Genomic DNA, 18,409 nt, shown 5'->3' with positions numbered 1-18,409 from the left:
AAATGAGCATGTTCTTTTGCATACCTGTAGTGTCAGTCATACTTTTAACTTTGCAGAAAAGGAACAGCTGCTCTCCAGGTGAAGAGTCAAACCTACAGTCCCTGTTCCCTTTCCCACCCACTCAGTTCCCTGCAGCACTGGAAAAGTAATTACAATATCGTTAAGGTTTAGCCATTTCTTTTTATTAATTCATATGTGTGCTTATACTTAACTTCTCTGCCTTGTAGGTCACAGGTGGCAATTTTACTGTATAAAACAGAGTGGTCAGTACTTATTAATGGGGTTGGACTTTCTTTCCTGTTAGGTTTGGTATTCACCCCGTGGCTGGCCGTATGCCTGGTCAGCTGAACGTACTCCTAGCTGAAGCTGGTGTTCCCTATGATATTGTACTGGAAATGGATGAGATCAATGAAGACTTCCCAGGTTAGTATGTGAGCTATAAGTTTCCAGTAGATTGGATTTGATCTTGTCAATTTTCATTTGTTTCTGTTTTTACATTGCCCAAGGATTTTAAAAATAGAAAATCTGATTCAGGCCGTTCGGTTTACCTTTGTGCCTCATTGTCGTACCATTGTAGAGGAAAAGAGGTCTTTCTCTTGCAATTTGAGTGCTCTCCCAGCTGATGGCAGGTGAGCACAGAGGAATACAAGAAATAGCCTGACTCAGAAGCAGAAAACTGAGAAGCAAAGAGTACAGATAGGTAAATCAAAGGGAAATATTGAATGCAGGAGTACAGAAAAAAGTAGATATTGAAGGGAGGTTAAATAGGCTTGTGAAACTTGTTTCCTCCAGAACCAAGTGAGCAGTCTGGGGTTTTTTTAATTGCTTGAAGCTGTGAAATAAATGACAAATGCGTTGTCTTTTTTATCACTGTTACTGTTCCATACAGGAAAACTACTGTTACTTTTTTAGGTCAAGTGTTGTGGATGACTTGATCCTGTTATGTCTTGCAAACTGGTATAGCATTGTACAAACAACTTCTTCCTTTCTTATATCTTTATTTAAAAATCAGAAAGTTGACGGTAAAAGGTTTTTTGAAAGAATATTCAAAGGAAAAGCCAGGCACAAAGAGATTTGAAGGTGATGATGCTATGTGTGTATGAAACTACATTTAAATATCGTAGATTTAACTTTTGAGTGGTGGACTCATCTAATGAGTCCCTTGGAATGGGATTGTGGATGCTTGCAGTTTACTTTAGGTAGTTGGTAGCATTGCCTGGTAAGTTTGTAAAATATTTGTGAATGAAATCCCCATAAATGTTTGTAGAGTGCTTACGATAAGGGGTGGTTCTGCCTCTAAAGATCGGATTTAACATAAAAATTAAAATTTTAGATATTTTTTCACCAGTTTTATTTTCTTTGTCTTGCTGCAGATACTGACTTGGTCCTTGTAATTGGTGCAAATGATACAGTTAATTCAGCAGCTCAGGAAGATCCGAACTCTATCATTGCTGGAATGCCTGTTCTTGAGGTCTGGAAGTCCAAACAGGTGAGATTAACAGAGTTGCATTAGCACCTACCTTAGGTAACATGCTTTTAAAAACATGGTTTATAGGATAAGCTAACGAGGTTCTCCTACCATTCTGATTTCCATGAGAAGCTTTTCTGCAAGGTGTCAAACAAAACAGTATTTTGGAAGTGTAATGCACTGTTCATAATTTTATAATAATCAGCAAGTGCTGTAGTGAGACTAATGATCATTGTAGTAGGAAAGACCAATGAAAATACTTCTACTAAAAAATGTGATTAGAATAAATGATTTTCTGCTCACATCTGCAGACCTGAAGCATTTCTATACACATATCTGCTTGTTTAAGTTTATAGGTGGTTTGACTGACAACTTTAATATTGAGGTGAAAATACAAGAATGAATAATATGCTTAAATAAAAAAAAAACAACCAAGCAATGACTGGCTGGGTAGAGTAGAGAGCTTAGTCTGTCCAGATTGAACTGACGGTTTAGTTACCTCACTAGTGTTGCTCTTTGAAAGCAGCATCGTCTGATGTAAACTACATATGCGTGAGTTGCCTTGATGTGAAATCTTTGATCTCTGGTTCTGAATCTAGTCATAGCCCATTCTTCTGTGGGTTAACCATTCAAGTACTTGGAATTGTAGGCATATACATTTATCAGTGTTTTGTGTGTAGCTATGTGTTGCAATTTGAGAAATAAATGTGTACATGGTTAAAGTTGGTAAAGCTTCACAGTTTCTCTGTGAAGGTGCCATGCTTAAGTAATTTGACATTTAATAGCTAAAACTGTCTGAAATTTATTTTAGGATTATTTTATTTTTAAATCCCATGTATAAAATTACACAGACTAATAGTACGTAAAAGTAGTAATGTGAACACTCATCTGAATTGCAGTGCTGTTAGGCAACTGCGTTCTTAAAATAGCTCAAAAATAAAATAGCCTCAGAAACCTTGTCACGGTTTCATCTGGGACAGAGTTGATTTTCTTAGTAGCAGCTGGTGTAGTGCTGTGTTCTGGGTTTGGGTTGAGAATGGTGTTGATGGCAAACCGGTGGTTTTGGTTGCTAAGCAGTCAAGGCCTTTTCTGCTCCTCACATTGCCTTGCCAGCCAGCAGGCTGGGAGCGCGCAAAAAAGTTGGGAGGAGGCACGGCTGGGACAGCTGACCCCAGCTGACCAAAGGGCTATTCCATGCCATATGACATCATGCTCAGTATATAAAGCTGGGTGAAAAGAAGGAAGGGGGGACATTCCAAGTTAACAGCATTTGTATTCCCAAGTAACCATTAGGTGTGATGGAGCCCTGCTTTCCTGGAGATGGCTGAACACCTGCCTGCTGATGGGAAGCAACGAGTGAATTCCTTGTTTTGCTTTGCTTGTGTGCAGGGTTTTTGCTTTACTTATTAAACTGTCTTTATCTCAACGCATGAGTTTTCTCACTCTTCTGATTCTCTCCCCCATCCCACTGGGGGAGAGTGAGTGAGCAGCTGCGTGGTCGTAGTTGCTGTCTGGGGTTAAACTGTGACAGTCCTTTTTGGTGTCAAATGTGTGGAGCCGAAAAGGACTGTCGTGGTTTAACTCCAGCCAGCAACTAGGACCACATAGTAACTCACTCGCTCGCCTTTCCCCCCAAGAAGGTTAGGGAGAAGAGGGAGAAAAGGAGGGCAAAGGGGGGAAAAAAACACTTGGGGGTTGAGATGAAGACAGATTAATAGAACAATAACAGAAAAGGAAACTAACCACAATAATAATAATAAAGGCAAAGGAATATACAAGACAAAAGTCATCCTCACTGCCCAGTGAATTGGTTGCCCAGCCTGACCTGAGCAGTGATCACAGATTCCCACCACCCCACCAACGCCCATTTATATGCTGAGCATGATGTCTATGGTACGGAATACTGCTATTGCCCATTCTGTCTGTGCTCCTTCTCAGCTTCTGTGGGAAGCTGGAAAAAGTCCTTGAATACTATAAACATCACCTAGCAACAACTAAAACAGCATGCATTATTGACATTCCTTTCATACCAAATCTGAAATATAGCAGCCACTAAAAAGAAAATTAACTCTATCCGAGCTGAAACCAGGCCAACCTTCTATGTTGTAATCATCAGTGCCCATCTTGCTTTGGCTTATTACATGGAATAAAGTAAAAGCTTATGCATGTGTGGCAGCTGCAGTCTCTTCATCTGATATCTAATATTGTGTTTAACAATTAAATGTTTCTGAAACTGGTCTGGCTATCAATTTGTCGGCTATATTAAAATTTGAAATACAGTTTTGAAGCAGTAAGCTATTTCGGCCCTATTTCGACCCTATTTCGGCCAGGGATCTCTCTTCCTCTCCCTTAGTTTGTGGAGGTTGTTTTTTTGTTGTCTTTGTTTGAGGGGGAATGGTGGTTGGTCTTTGCTCTTTCAAACATGAATTCTTTATGTGCAGGTCATTGTAATGAAGAGATCTTTGGGAGTTGGTTATGCAGCAGTGGACAATCCAATCTTCTACAAACCCAATACTGCCATGTTGTTGGGAGATGCTAAGAAGACTTGTGATGCCCTACAGGCCAAAGTCAGGGAGTCGTATCAAAGCTAAATACTGATTTATATTCCATTGATGATTGTGACTACAGTCATGTAAAACAAGAGTTAGAAGAATCTCTTACTTAATGCAGCCAACATTTCGGGAAGACTGCATTGACTCCTAGGAGATGTAGTTCACTCGGGGAATGTAGGCTTTTATGAGAGGGTGGGCACATTAGCCCTTCAAACTAAATCTCCCATGAGGCAATGCATTAAAAAATGAAAACATGCTTTTTAAGGTTAAGATTGAGCTGTTAGAAGCAGGGACTAATGACTCATGGTCACCTTTAAGTAGTTATTGGCTTCTTCCTCCTAACTGTCTGTACTTCTGTCATGGAAATTCACTAAAAAAATACTGTGCCAAAGTTGCATTCTGTGTTATCAAAACTGTTCTTTGGCCAGTACGGAGAAAATAACTATTTATTTCATCAAAACTTAAATCAAAATTACAAACAGGTGCAAATAGATGCTTACATGATTTGAGATTCTAAACATAATATTCTGTTAAATCTCTATAGAAAATTGAACTGTTTCTTTTGTGGATTCTGTGGATGCTGTGAATCAAGAACATTTTAGGAAAGTCCTTTAAAATACAGTTCCACTTTTTTGTAGTGCCCACTTATATTACGTAAAACAAAACACAGGATTTCAGGGACCTACCAAGTGATCTTCAAGCCTGACAAGGAAATGTACACCTACTTGTACTTCTTAATTGTTTTAAGCAGCTGCTAAATTCTCCATCTTTTCCAGTTGTTGCCTTTTTAAGTGAGGAAAGATGTGGTCGCGTTCTGCACTGGCAAAACATCTGGATACCTGATCTGTTAGCAGAATTTGGACCATAGTGTTTCAGTTTTTGTTCACTTAAACTTTTAACTGTATTTGCTACTTTAAAATTTAGTGATGTTTTCTTAATTAACGTTTTTATGATGCTGGAAAAGGCACTTCTGAACATTTTTAAGATTGCTGGAGTTTATTAGAATTTTTCTAAATAAATAAGCTATTGTTTGGACAGCACAGAAACATACCAAACTTAAAATCCAGTGTTTTGATTATTTGATTTCTTCCTAATCTAATTGAAAGCACTGTTAAATTCCCATAATAAGTTCAGCAAAGAATTAAATTAAATTATGACATAGATTGCTGTTTTGTTTTTATTATGTTAAGTGTTCTTGAGTGGAACTCAAATATTTGCTTAATAAAGTGAGTTTTATCATGTTTCCATGCTGATGTAGCAATTGTCTGTGGTGACAAAAGCTAATTAGAAATAGCTGTACTTGTGTTAAAGCATTCATATTGGGGATAAGAAACTATTATGAAGTAAGCCTTGAACTTAATCCATCTTGATTAATAGAACAAACATTCTTTATTACACCATGTATAGAGACCTCATAAAATATAGTATTTCTACTTAGCTACCTCTGTTTTTATGTGAACATCAGTTAAAACGCAGACTTTGAACAGGTAATGCATTAAGAAATGTAACGATGTATGAAAGAAGCTACCCTTTTTACAAATCTCTTTTATATAATTGAAATAAAAATTATCATGTAAGCATTAATATGTTGTACACTGCAGGAAAAGACTTGTAATTAAATTTTAATTTAAAACATTGCGGCAGCTATATTTGAATGTATTATGTATGGCCTCTTGATTTCATTGCATTCAGCTTTTCTTTTAGGCCTGCAAAAATAGGAGGGAAATGGGAGAAGGCAAAAGACAAGGAAATAATCCTCTCTCTCCCTCCCTCCTAACTAAGCAAGAAAGGGGATTTGAAGGGATTTAACATCCTAAAATATTAACTTTTGCTTTGTCAAAGTTGAAGTATCTAACTGCGGTATGCAACATGTCTCTGCTTATAAGTAGCTAATGTCAGACTTAGCTTTTCTTAAAAAAAAAAACCAAAAAAATAACAAAACAAACCCCAGAACAAGGGGGAACGCTTCTTTTTTTTTCCCCCCTCTTTGTATTTGGAAAAAACCCCATACTGTTATGTTGAATCAGAGGTACCAGTGTTATCTTTAAAACTATGCTTTACCATGGAACACCCGGTAATTGTTGAAGTGCTAATAAAAAGTCACTTATTTTTCTTTATCGATTACTGTCTCTTTTCTCTTCTGTTGTGTTTCCTGAGTAGGTAAGTAGTCTGAGATTCTGTCTGGGAGTTAGAAGATCAAAATACCACTAAGGGTATTGAGATTGAAGAATATAATGAAAAGGAATCAGTGAAAGATGCATATTTCTTTTCTTTTTTTAATTTGAATGGTTCTTTAAAATACTCATTCTAGGTATGACTGATGTCACCTGTCTGTAGCAACTTCACTATGAGCTTTTCTAGTAAATTAGGAGGGCTGGACAACTTCTGAGAACAGTTGATCCCAATATGTGTTGCCTTTTTGACTTAAACAAAACAAAACAAAAATGTAAGAACTAACTTGGCTGAGTACTTCATTTTCCATTGGCTGAGGTGTGACATGAATCCTATCCCTTTGAGCCTGATACTGTATAAATTTGCTTCAGTTCTTAGTAACTTAGTTCTACAAGATTGTCAAGTTGATTGTTGTGATGATTTCAGTTTCTGCCTTCAAAGTGAATGATGAATAATGTTAGCCATCTGATAATCTGTTCAATTATATCATTGCGCAAGTCTGACACGTAGCTTTCATGTTTTTCTCAAGCTTTGGTCAAGCTGAGACTTGAGTTCTCTTTCAGAGGCTGCAGCCTGGCATTGATTTATGGGGTAACCTCTCTTCCCTCTTGATTGAGCAGCCTACCTGGGAAGCATATACCTACAGTGTATAGATTTATAGTCTGACAAATGGTAAAGCCATAGCCTTCGTCCTTTTGTGGATCTGACTGCTAGTTTGAAGGTTTTACTCTGTCTACCCAGCTCCAGCTACTTATTATCACCCAAGACGTATTTACTCTAGCCTGCCTCATTATCACCCAAGAGGTATTTACTCTAGCCTCCCTCAAGCAGGCTATGAAAATCTGTTCTGATAAGATCATGGCAAAGTAGTGCAGCAAGAACAAAAGGAGAGGATGGAGGACACAATAATCTCTGTTCAGCTGGTGGGCCTTTTTCACTTTGCAGTATGTGTCCATGGCCATGAGACACCTTGGATCTTTGTTTTTAATACAAGTTGTTGCACTACTAAAGTTACAGAGGAATTTAGTTTGGAAGGATCTTCTAGAGATAATTTGGTCCAGACCCTTGGTGCAAAGAGATCTAATTTGATCAGATTCTTCCAGGCTGTCACTTGGAACATCTCCTGGCTGGAGATTGCACAGCTTCTCTATTCCCCTGTTCCAGTGTTCGAGTCTTTCCATTGTGAACAATTTTTTTAAAACACCTAATTGGAATTTTCTTTGCAATTTATGTGCATCACCTAGCCTAATCTTGTTACTGTACAGACAGACTAGAGTCTATTTTCACCATTGTCTGGTGGAAAACAACAGGAGGATTCTGCCCTTGTCCTTCTAAGGCTGACAAACCCAGTTCTTTCTGTTTCTCTGTGTATGTCATGCGTGAATGATGGCTCCCAGTTTGGCTCACTTCAGGTTGTCAATAGTTTCTTGTACTGGACACACTAATCCAGGCGCAATCTCACAAGTACGAAGTGCCGGGAAGTCAGCACTTCTCTTACCTGCTGGCTTTATGCTTACTGATGCAGCCCAATGTACAGTTGGCCTTTGCTGCAAGGTTGTGCTGCTGTTCTGTGTTCCATGCTGGTCTCATGGGACCATCTTGTTTTCTGCAGAGCTGGTTTCTGGCTAGTCAGCCCCAACTCTTTACTGTTTTACGGGGTTTTTCCATCCTGAGTAATGGACTTTGCATTTGCCTTGGAACTTGATGAGATTCCTGTCAACCTGTTTCTTAGTCTGCTGAGGTCCCTCTGGCAGCCGTACCCTCTGCTATAAAGTTTGTTCCTGCAGTTTGCTAAAATCTGTAAGTGTTTTGTGAGTGCTTTCCTTCCCATTGCCCAGGTCAGTAATAAAGATACTGAGCCCCTCATGAATGCTACTGGTACTTTACCGCTAGCTGGACTTCATACTGTGATCACAACCATTTGAGTCTGGTGCACCAGATAGATAGGTTTTCCGTGTAGCAGTGCAGACTATGACACTAATGTGCCTGGATGCTGTGCGAAACCTTGTCAAAGGCCACGTTAAAAATCAAGGTATGCAACGTCCATTGGTCTTCCTGTGTCCACAGGGTCAGCCGTCTCACCGTACAAGGCGGGCAGGTTGGTCAGGCATGATTTGCCTGTGGTAAAATCGTGCTGCCTGTTCCTCATCACCACCTCTTTCATGAAGTTCCCAGGGGAGCTGGCTGTGTAATCTGCCCAGTGTCATGATTAGGCTGCCTGGCCTGTTGTTTCCTTGTCCTTCCCTTTGCCCTTCTTGAGCCAGCTATTAATTATTCAGATCAAAAATTAAATTGTAACTCTGTAACAGCTGCTGTTTCTAGGAAATACAGTGTTTACGTTCTGTCCTGAGAATTCCGAAGTTCTGCTTTGTGCTTGTAAATTGGCTTTGTAACTTTTTAAGTAGGGGAATTTCACTGATTAGGAAATGATGAATGTGCAGTTACGTGATCTATTAATCTGTCAGTCTGTTTCTCAAACTCTTGCTTTAGTCTGGAATTTTACAAACCATATCATAATCTAATGAGTCATACGTATCCTGCCATGTTGGTTCCTTGTAGCAAGCATGTAATCCTGGTCCATTCAAATAGGGAAACTGGGGACTGAACCTACTTTTTAATTTTAGTTTGAATAAAAAGCTGGCTTTTGCAGTGAATCACAGTTTTGGTTTTTTTTCCACTTGCTAAATTTTGGTTTCCGTTGCAGAGCAGCCTTGGAGCACACAGACCTGGATGCTTTTGAAACTAAGCTAGAAGGTGTGTTAGAGCTGTGGATGAGCATTCAGTTTGTAGGACCAGCACAGTAAACATCCTCAAACGCATAGGAGTGGATTTCATATCCTCAGCACTGAGTGCCTTGTTTGCCATGTTTGATTCTGTTGTGCCAAAATAATTGCTAAAGTAGACCTCTAGATTTCCAGAGCATAAGCGAGAATGAGATGGTATAATTTACTTTCTTCCATTCTAAGGTTTAATTATTTGTAATAAGTTAAACTAAAAAAAAAACAAAAAACAACACCCCAAAACAAAAAAAGCTTTTTGCTCCACTAGCACATGAATGCTTTTGTGTAAGCTTTCAAATTCTTCAGGAAAACTTTACAGGAAGGCATTCGAATACTAGGGCATTCGGGTACTCTGTTCTGTACCTAAGCAGTGCAGTTCAAATACTCACTTCATCAGACTTGCAATGAGTATTGTTCCAATGATATCATGAATGAGGGATTGTTGTTTAAAAAAAAATAAATAAAAAAATCAAAAAATTACAAATGGTAATGACTTCAATTAGTTAGAGCAACTACTCCGTAGCTGCCCAGAGAATATATTATATTAACTGTGTTAGACTAAAGCGATACATGGTTCTTCCATGTACTTCCAATTAAGGGACTAATTTATAGCCCTTATTCTATCATTGTTGTCATCATAATGACATAAGGAAATAAATTTTTCTCCAGTTGCAAAGATAATGAGAAATGTTAGCCAATGAGAAGAGAATGAATGGGAAAAAAATGTTAGAGGAAATGTAACTATTCTGTTTTCTCTATTTCACTTTTGCCTGGAGGCAGATTTTCCCTGAGAATGAAGGAGATCATATTCTTCAATTGAATGTACGCGTAGTTAGTTTGTGTTGTTCCTTTAATGACAGTTGATCAGTTTTATTTTTCCCCATAGGCTCCAAGACAGCATGTGGCCCTGTACATCACTCTAAAACCTGGCACTCCACAGTCCAGTCTTCTGCACAGCAGAGATAATTATAAATTAATACTCAGTGTCACTAACCTGTTAGAAAAATGGCTCTCTGAGTTCTAAGTTCACACTTCTTGACGCTTTTTTGAACTCTGTAGGTTGTACTTCTGCAAAGCAGTTTCAGTTAGACAAGGATGTCGAAAATAACTATTAAATATTATTTACCAACTACAGCTGTCTTTGAAATATTATGTGAAGAAGAGGTATAAAATATGTCTGCTACATGTTTTGAAAATAGGGTCAAAGTGGGTCACAGAAGACAGGGAAGAAATTTTATGTCAGCGAAGTGGTCACACTACGAAGATCAGACCTTTACCTCAAGTGTAAGTATACCTTTGAAAATAAGGTTATACATGATGCAGTTCTGCCTAGATGTGCTGAATATGACATTTACTAACAGTGTGATGTTTTGCAATTAGGTGTGAGACCAGGAAAAGGCCCTGTGTGGCTCTTGACCTTCTTTTCCTGTCCCTTCTTGAGAAAACCCATAAAACTGGTTATTATCCAAACCTTCCCTATTAAAGGAAGGAAGCAACAAAGGAACTGGAGGACAAAAGGGCTGAGGGGTCTTTGCACTCAGTAAGAAGCGTCTTCTGAAAGAAGATTGTGGTTGAACTCTAGCACAGCATGAAATTAAGTTATTCTATTACATGGTCAGTCTAACCCACAATTTAAAAAATCGCTAGCAGAATGGAAACTAACAGCTAGTGAACATAAAAAGCTCAAGCAGATGTTAGAGCTGTCTCAAGCAGTAATAACTAGCAGTTGCCCATTCTCCCTATTAAAATATTACAGATGTGGATAGGGAAAAACCATTTGGTTTTCTGATTTTACATTCTCAGAAGCTCATTGTTGTCATAGGCCATGGTACAATGAACTTAAGTTTTTAAGTGTTTTATGGTGGATTTGTTAATGTGCAGACACAACACAGGAACTTGCCTCTTCTCTAATTTATAGGCACATCCACAATCCTTATTTTTCATCAGCATTCAGTCCCCAAATGCATCCATTGAATGTTACTGTAGTGAACCATATAATATGAGGTGGTCTAATTATATTTGAATTTTAAAACCAGAGAAGAAGTGTAATCAATATAGTGCAATGTCCTAAGTATTGCTATAATTTTCATGTTACATTCCTGATGTGACATTAACTTCTTTTTTTAAACTTCCAGAGGTACCATAAACCACACTTTCTACCTGGTCAATTTGATCTGTGAACAGTGTTAATATTACCCACGGAGCTGCTGAATTTTGTCTGTAAACCTCAGAACCCTGTGGGTTTTTTTCCACAGGGCTATGAAGCAAGAGGTATCTTTTGCCTTTTTACCTACTTGTTCCTTCCTTTTTTGGTTTATGTGAAATCATTATGGCATTGGTATTTAAATGGAAACTCTTGCTGAGGGATCTAATTTCTGTTGTCCTCTGAAGGAGGTCACTTGTGCATATTTTATGAAGTTAATTTTACAGGAAACCATGCAGTAGTCCCGCGTTACTGTCCTGTATCTATAACTCTGTTGCAAGCTAGATAAGAGGCAGCTTCCCATCTCTGCTGTAGACTGACCATTGCGGTTGGTTCTAAAATGTTATTCTGCCACTCTTAACATTTATTTTCAAATACAAACCTGCTCATTTTTCTTTACTGTGAGGGTGGTGAGGCACTGGACCGGGTTGCCCAGGGAAGCTGTGGATGCCCCATCCCTGAAGGTGTTCAAGGCCAGGCTGGATGGGGCTTTGAGCAGCCTGGTCTAGTGGGAGGTGTCCCTGCCCAGGGCAGGGGGGTTGGAACTAGATGGTCTTTAAGGTCCCTTCCAGCCCAAAACATTCTATCATTCATTTGCTCTTTAACATAGCTGTAAATCTCTTGAGTTCATTAGAGATCTGACTAGCATGGATACGGTCTGAATGGGAGATGATATGAATGACAAACTTCCAGTTTAGTTTGGAAACATACCCTAGTGTATTACCTTGGGATTAGCATAGTCGTCATGTTAGGGACATGTCGCGATTCCTCAGATTTATTAAAAAGTTTTTTATTAAGGTTCAGAAAAACAATGTTGGGATGCAGCTGAGGTGACAGTGAAGATCAAAATACAGCTTGAAGAACTCAGCGTAACAAATGGCGTAACATAGGAGGTAAAAAGACTTGCATTGGTTGTCCTGCAGATGTGCTGGGTTGGTCTCCCTGATGAATTGCCGTGGACCCCTCTGGGTAAGAAGGAGGCATCTGAAGTTTTATGTCCTTTGTTGATGACATGACAAATGAGAAAATTTTCAAGAGGGAGTGAGTTTCACTTTTGTTAACAATCAATTCTCTTTCATTCTATTCAGGGACCAGCTCTGTGGCTTTGGGCTGAATAGTTAAATCTCAGTGTTTGGATGGGTGTGATATCCTTCCATCTCAGAAAATGTACAATGACTTACAAAGAGCAACCATTTTTTAAATAAAATAAGTAGTAGTCTTAGCAACACATTGTTTCTGTGCATGCATTCTTCTCAAAATAATTGTCTTTAAAATTGCCAGCTCTTTAAAAGAAGAAAGCTGGATCTTTTACCAGCCAGAACCTGGAATACCTAGTCTCCAGACTTCTCCCGTGTTGCTCTAGTGTTTGTTGGGTGGTATTCTACCATTAGTTTTCAATAGGCCCGTATCAAAGCCTTCCGTGAGTAAAACAACTTCTCACTGCAAATAGCTCTAAAAGCATTCTAGCCTACCCATCTCTTTAATTCAGAAATAAGTTCTAGTATTTGGAAGATATATCTTTGAGAAGGTGTTTTGTTAGAATTGTTCCCACAAGCAATGCTTTTTGTTCTCAAAAAAACATGCTGGTGAGGTGCAAAAGTCAGCATTTGAGATTTAATTTTCAACCGGTATCTTTTTTATTTTATCTTCAAAATATACTGATTTGACCCTCAGCCAGACTTACCTAATAATATATTAGGTTAGGACAGGGAAGTAGCTCAGGTTTTGATCAGTTTGACATTAAGTTTACCATACCTGAAGACTTATGTTCTTTGCAGGAAATACCGAAGCATTCTGCCAGAGTTTAAATTCATTAATATTTTTCCATTTCCAAACAGAGGTAGTATCAACTCCCTTTTGTATATTTAGCTCCAAAAATTGCTTCCCTCATGGCTTTTACTTTTAAGGATCGTTGTAATTGGTTTGGAATTACTCTGATGAACTTGCAATATAACTTTTATTGGGCTCATTTTGTGGGTGAAAATTGGTTTTGGTTATTTTCTTAATTGTCTGTATTTTGTGTTGGAGGAGTTTAATAGGAATGGAAAAGTGGAAAGGAATTACTATAATTTTCAAGCATTAAATTGTGTAGAATACAAGGATAATAGGAAGGAAACAGACAAATAGGAGCTGGGTGTCTAAAGCAGCTTTGTTTGGTTTTTTTTTTTTTTTTTGGTGAAAATTTTACATTTTGTAGATTAAAGTTTCATCAAAATAAAGACACAAGAAGATACTTTATCCAACCTGCATCTGATACTGTATCCACAAAGTTTAGTGCCCCTGATAGGAATTATTTATTATTTGTGTCAGTAATCACAAGCTGTCAAAATAGAGGCACATAAGAAATGTAAATGTTGAGATTTTTATCTTTGAAATACGAAATTCATGCTTTCTGATTAAAGTATAGGTAAAACAAAACATTATTGCCTTACTGGATTGTATTTCTTGTGTAGAAAATACTTTTTTGGGGGCCCAAAATAAGGGGTGGTTGAAAAGAAAGCCCCTTAAAGAACAGTATGATTCAGATCTTTGTGTCCCAGGGAAGGTTTGATACTCTGAGGAGTCCCAGTTTGTCTCGTGAGTGCCCTGTGACAGTAATACCTCTACTTTACAAGAGGCGTTAGGATCTTTATCACCCCAAGCACTATGAAAGTGTTCAGAATGTGGATTATGAGTTGCCACAAAATAAGCACATCTTTAAAAGCTAGTGTTTTGCCATCATTTATTAAAATCCTGTAGGAATAAATGCTGTTGAGGTCCAAATATCGGGGGTAAAGCTCTGTTTGTATATATGTTGGTATATGTAGATGTGAGTTGTCAAAATGTAGGTTTCGGCTTATGTCTATCTCTACAAACACATTTTGCTTGAACATCTAAGACTGTTATGTACGCTGCTGCCTCCTTGCACATTTAGATTTTTTTGAAAGCCTGTTCTAAAAATGTCCAAGTTAGCTCTCTTTGGCTTGTGTTCCCATTACCAATGAGAAATAATCCTTGTGCAGAATATGTAATGACATGACATATCTTCTGAAAAAGACCTTCCCTTCTTGGGAAGTTGGTTGTTGCCATTGCTTTGTGGGCTGTTGTTGTCACAACAGACTAAAAATGAAAAGGAGAGTTGACATCTTTCTTTAGGCAACTGATGTAATTGGGAAAAGAATAGACACATTTTTCAGACCTTGTTTTCTTCTTCTAGTCAGAAATGGCCTTGTACTCAGCTTGAAGGGTGTGTTAACCTGAAAGCTTGTCTGGTTCTTTTCCCAGCTGTATTGTTTGGTCTTACATTATTTCTTCTTACAAAACTTGTTTTCTGCGGTGTGTCAGGCAAACCTGTACCTTCTAATATTTCTTACTGCTATGGGATCTAAAATTATTAAATATTAATGTGTTAGGCCAAGCTCAAGATCCTGCACCTGTGTGGGGGCAATCCCAAGCACAAGTACAGGTTGGGCAGAGAATGGATTGAGAGCAGCCCTAAGGAGAAGGACTTGGGGGTGCTGGTGGATGAGAAGCTCAACACGAGCAGGCAATGTGCGCTTGCAGCCCAGAAAGCCAATTGTATCCTGGGCTGCATCAAAAGAAGCGTGGCCAGCAGGTCGAGGGAGGTGATTCTGCCCCTCTACTCTGCTCTGGGGAGACCCCACCTGGAGTACTGCGTCCAGCTCTGGAGTCCTCAGCAGAAGAAGGACATGGACCTGTTGGAACGAGTCCAGAGGAGGGCCACGAAGATGATCAGGGGGCTGGAGCACCCCTCCTATGAGGAGAGGCTGAGGGAGTTGGGGTTGTTCAGCCTGGAGAAGAGAAGGCTCCAGGGAGACCGTATAGCAGCCTTTCAGTACCTAAAGGGGGCCTACAGGAGAGATGGGGAGGGACTCGTTATCAGGGAGTGTAGCGATAGAGCAAGGAGTAACAGTTTTAAACTGAAACAGGGTAGATACAGATTAGATACCAGGAAGAAATTCTTCATGGTGAGGATGGTGAGACACTGGAACAGGTTGCCCGGAGAAGCTGTGGATGGCCCATCCCTGGAGGTGTTCAAGGCCAGGCTGGATGGGGCTTGGAGCAGCCTGGTCTAGTGGGAGGTGTCCCTGCCCATGGCATGGGGTTGGAACTAGGTGATCTTTAAGGTCCCTTCCAACCCAAACCATTCTATGATTCTGTCTGGTGCGCTTTTCTGGCATTCTTAAATGGCTTCGCACATGTTTCTCTAGCAGCAAAGTTTGTTAACCTTCTCATTTTACATCCTACAATTTAAAATGGAATGCAGATGTTACACACCAAAAAAAAAAATGAAGGATTTACTGTAAGTAAGCTACAGCAAATGAGGGAAGTTACACCTGCATGGTGAATAGGTAGAGGATATTTCAAGGTAGAAAAAAAAGGGCAAAGTTCTTTAAATTCTATATTATGTTTTCTATCATTTGATGTCTTTCAGACCAGAGTACTTGATTTGGCTATTTTATCAAATACTCCTTTAAAATTAACTAAAATACTTCAGTCTGTTACAGAATTACATAGTTTATAGCATTCTCTTATTATTTAACTGGTTTCCAGTCTGTATCATGCTCATCGATGACAGAATTAGGTAAAATAAAATGAATGCCTGCTATCCCAGAGCTGTTTAGCAATCACGCAACATATTCATCTAGCAGCTTTCATGACACAAATAGTCAGTGGCTGCCTTTTGATGGGACCTGAGCTTTTTTTCTGTGCTCTGTCCTTTTTCAGTGAGTTCAGGTATCAGTGGCAAGAACAGCAGCAAGGTCTGAGTTCCCAGCGCTGTGATTGGGCCTTATGCTTGAGACTGTCTTAGGAGATCTCCCATTTTCTTGGGATCCAGAGTGCCCAGGTTCCCTGGTGTATAATTGTGCCCATGTGATGTTATTGTGAGAGACATACAGTTAAAACATTAACGAGATGGTTTCCTTGGTCTTTAGGTAACATTATCTGTCCTAAGCCTGTTAGTATGGAAATGCTTGATTTCTGAGCTCATAAAAATGAGGCTGAATGTAGTTTATAAGTATGAAAGTACCTTTGGATATCAGATATTTGTAACAATATTACCCAGGGAACGTCTGATGCTGCTCTGGTGTTCCTTTCGCAGTCCCAGCAGAGTCTTGCTGCGATTTTTGAGAAACAATTTCTAAATACACCTAGTCAATTTGTCTGTTAATATGTGCTTTTTGGGAGTATTCTATGTAGCACTTTTTTTATTATATATCACAGACAGGTAGCAAATTTTGTTGGAGTACCTTTAGGAAATCAGTTTTCATTTTGCTTTTTTGAGGCTGCAACGTAAATGGCTTTGCAGTTAAATGCTACTACAAACCCAAACATCAAAATCCTCATTTCAGTGTCATCTGGGCTTCCCGTCTATGTCACTAATCCTTGTGTCATTCTCCCATGTGGTTTTTCTTTTTTAAGCGAGAGTCCTGGAGGAGTTCTCCTCAGACAGAAAAGCTGGTTAACTTGCAATGGGCACTTGGAGTAAAGAGGGACCAGAAGGGAGGAAGAAAGACATGGATGCTGGAACACCTGGCTTGAGAGTTGAATAGTAATTGACTGTACCAGCCACTGGATGTCACTTGTTCCACATAAATATATGTAAGAAGTTAATAGTCTGGTATCAGAGAAAATGGTTTGCATGTCTGTGCTGAACATGGAAATGGTGCCTAGGTGAGCATTTTTCTTCCTCTGCCTTGTGCTTTTTCATGTGACAATCAAGAGATGTAAATTTTAAGTTACTTGTTATCTCGGAGTGCAAGATGCCTGTAGCTGTCTTTTGCCTATGTTACTCTATAACATTTCTTAAGTGGCGTTTAGTTCTTGGCTTTTCCTATGATGTGTAACCATGAGACAGCCATCAAGAAGGTCCTATTTCTGCCCCTACCATGATGACCTGCGTCCCCTCTGTAGCATTAACATTGACTTGCACCATGAGTTTGAGTCAACAGGAATGTGATTTTCACAACAGTGCTTTTGATCTGTGCATTTGTAGGCTTGTCTTAAAGACGAAAATGTGGGTGTAGAGAAAGATACATCAAAGGCAGAAAAAGGAAAGATGCATCAAAAAAAAATACCCCAAACCCAAACAGAAAGGAACAAAACCCAAGAAGTAGTATTCTCTTTTTGAGGTTGTGACCATTCACTGCAGAATATCTAGCTAAGGAAATTAACATCTTGAAAAAAATGTGTGGGCAACGTCAACACCAATCAAATTCTGTCCTTCTGTGTATTTACATATGTAGTTACACTTGATCTGGTCATGTGTTGTGCAAGCAAAATTGTGCCTATGCTTTTCACTTATGAGTCAATGCACGTAGAGGTAACCCTCAGCCAGGGCACGTTGTCCCATCACTTCTGTTCTGTTCCTGGCTAAATTTTCATCTTTCTAGTAAGTATGTAAAATAATAAAATACAAATAATGTTTTAAATTTATTAACAAAATATAATATAAAAGTATGTAAAATAAATAGAAAATATATAAAATGCATAATGTAAGCAATATATGTATCAAATATCCCACAATTAATGAGATAATATCATTGCCATCTTTACAATATTAATAATACAGACTTTCTGTAGTGTCAGAATGTTCTTTTCTACTGAAACACTTCCTGTCAACTCTTAAAATTCTACTGGTATTTAGAATGTGAATGATATCTTGTCCTTAGTGAAGCGAGGTCTACTTCTTCCAATGATTTCAGGTTAAGCAGGTTTTTCCCATGTATACTGAGTTGTTCTGAAGTGCTGTGGCATTCTTGCAAAAGAAGCCCAACCCCAAACAAACAGAACTGTCCCCTGTCATCTGGGAAACAACACTTAAAAACCCATCCAGTAAAAAATCGTTCTGATTTTTATTTCTAATCAAAACTTTTTGCTCAAAATGAAAATACATATTGTTGTATCTTACAAAACTCTGTGCATTTGACTTTGATCCAATCTGAAAAACAGCAATTATTGTTAACAATTTTCTCCTACTTGTCATTCCCCTGAAAATTATGGCACAAACACTTAAGTGACAGTGTCTTTGCAGGGTACATCAATACATTTTTAATGTTTGTATTTGTAAATTTTTATTATGTTTCACCTATGTATGGCAATTTGCTATCTTAAAGGTTTATTTAGTGCTCTGGAAAACTTCTTAGTTTTTACAGTAATATCTCGTTAGTGTGTTTAAAATGGAAATAGTCTTTTTTTCCCTTCTAGTTGTGTTTTCATCATCTGAAGTCAT

The 18,409-nt window shown here is 38.6% G+C and overlaps 1 protein-coding gene across 1 annotated transcript in view; it reads left to right on the top strand.

Annotated features, from left to right (window-relative positions):
* NNT (nicotinamide nucleotide transhydrogenase) overlaps positions 1-6,141 on the top strand; it is a 46,243-nt gene extending 40,102 nt beyond the window's left edge. Inside the window, exons 20-22 of the mRNA XM_054185829.1 lie at positions 305-423; positions 1,374-1,489; positions 3,910-6,141. Coding sequence (XP_054041804.1) covers positions 305-423; positions 1,374-1,489; positions 3,910-4,059 — 385 coding nt within the window. The 3' untranslated portion in view covers positions 4,060-6,141. The remainder of the gene's footprint in view (positions 1-304; positions 424-1,373; positions 1,490-3,909) is intronic.
* The last annotated feature ends 12,268 nt before the right edge of the window (positions 6,142-18,409 follow it).

Source organism: Rissa tridactyla, chromosome Z, assembly GCF_028500815.1.
Source record: "Rissa tridactyla isolate bRisTri1 chromosome Z, bRisTri1.patW.cur.20221130, whole genome shotgun sequence".
Classification (NCBI taxonomy): Eukaryota; Metazoa; Chordata; class Aves; order Charadriiformes; family Laridae; genus Rissa; species Rissa tridactyla.
The sequence above is the reverse complement of the archived record's forward strand: the minus strand, read 5'-3'. Positions and strand labels throughout refer to the sequence as shown.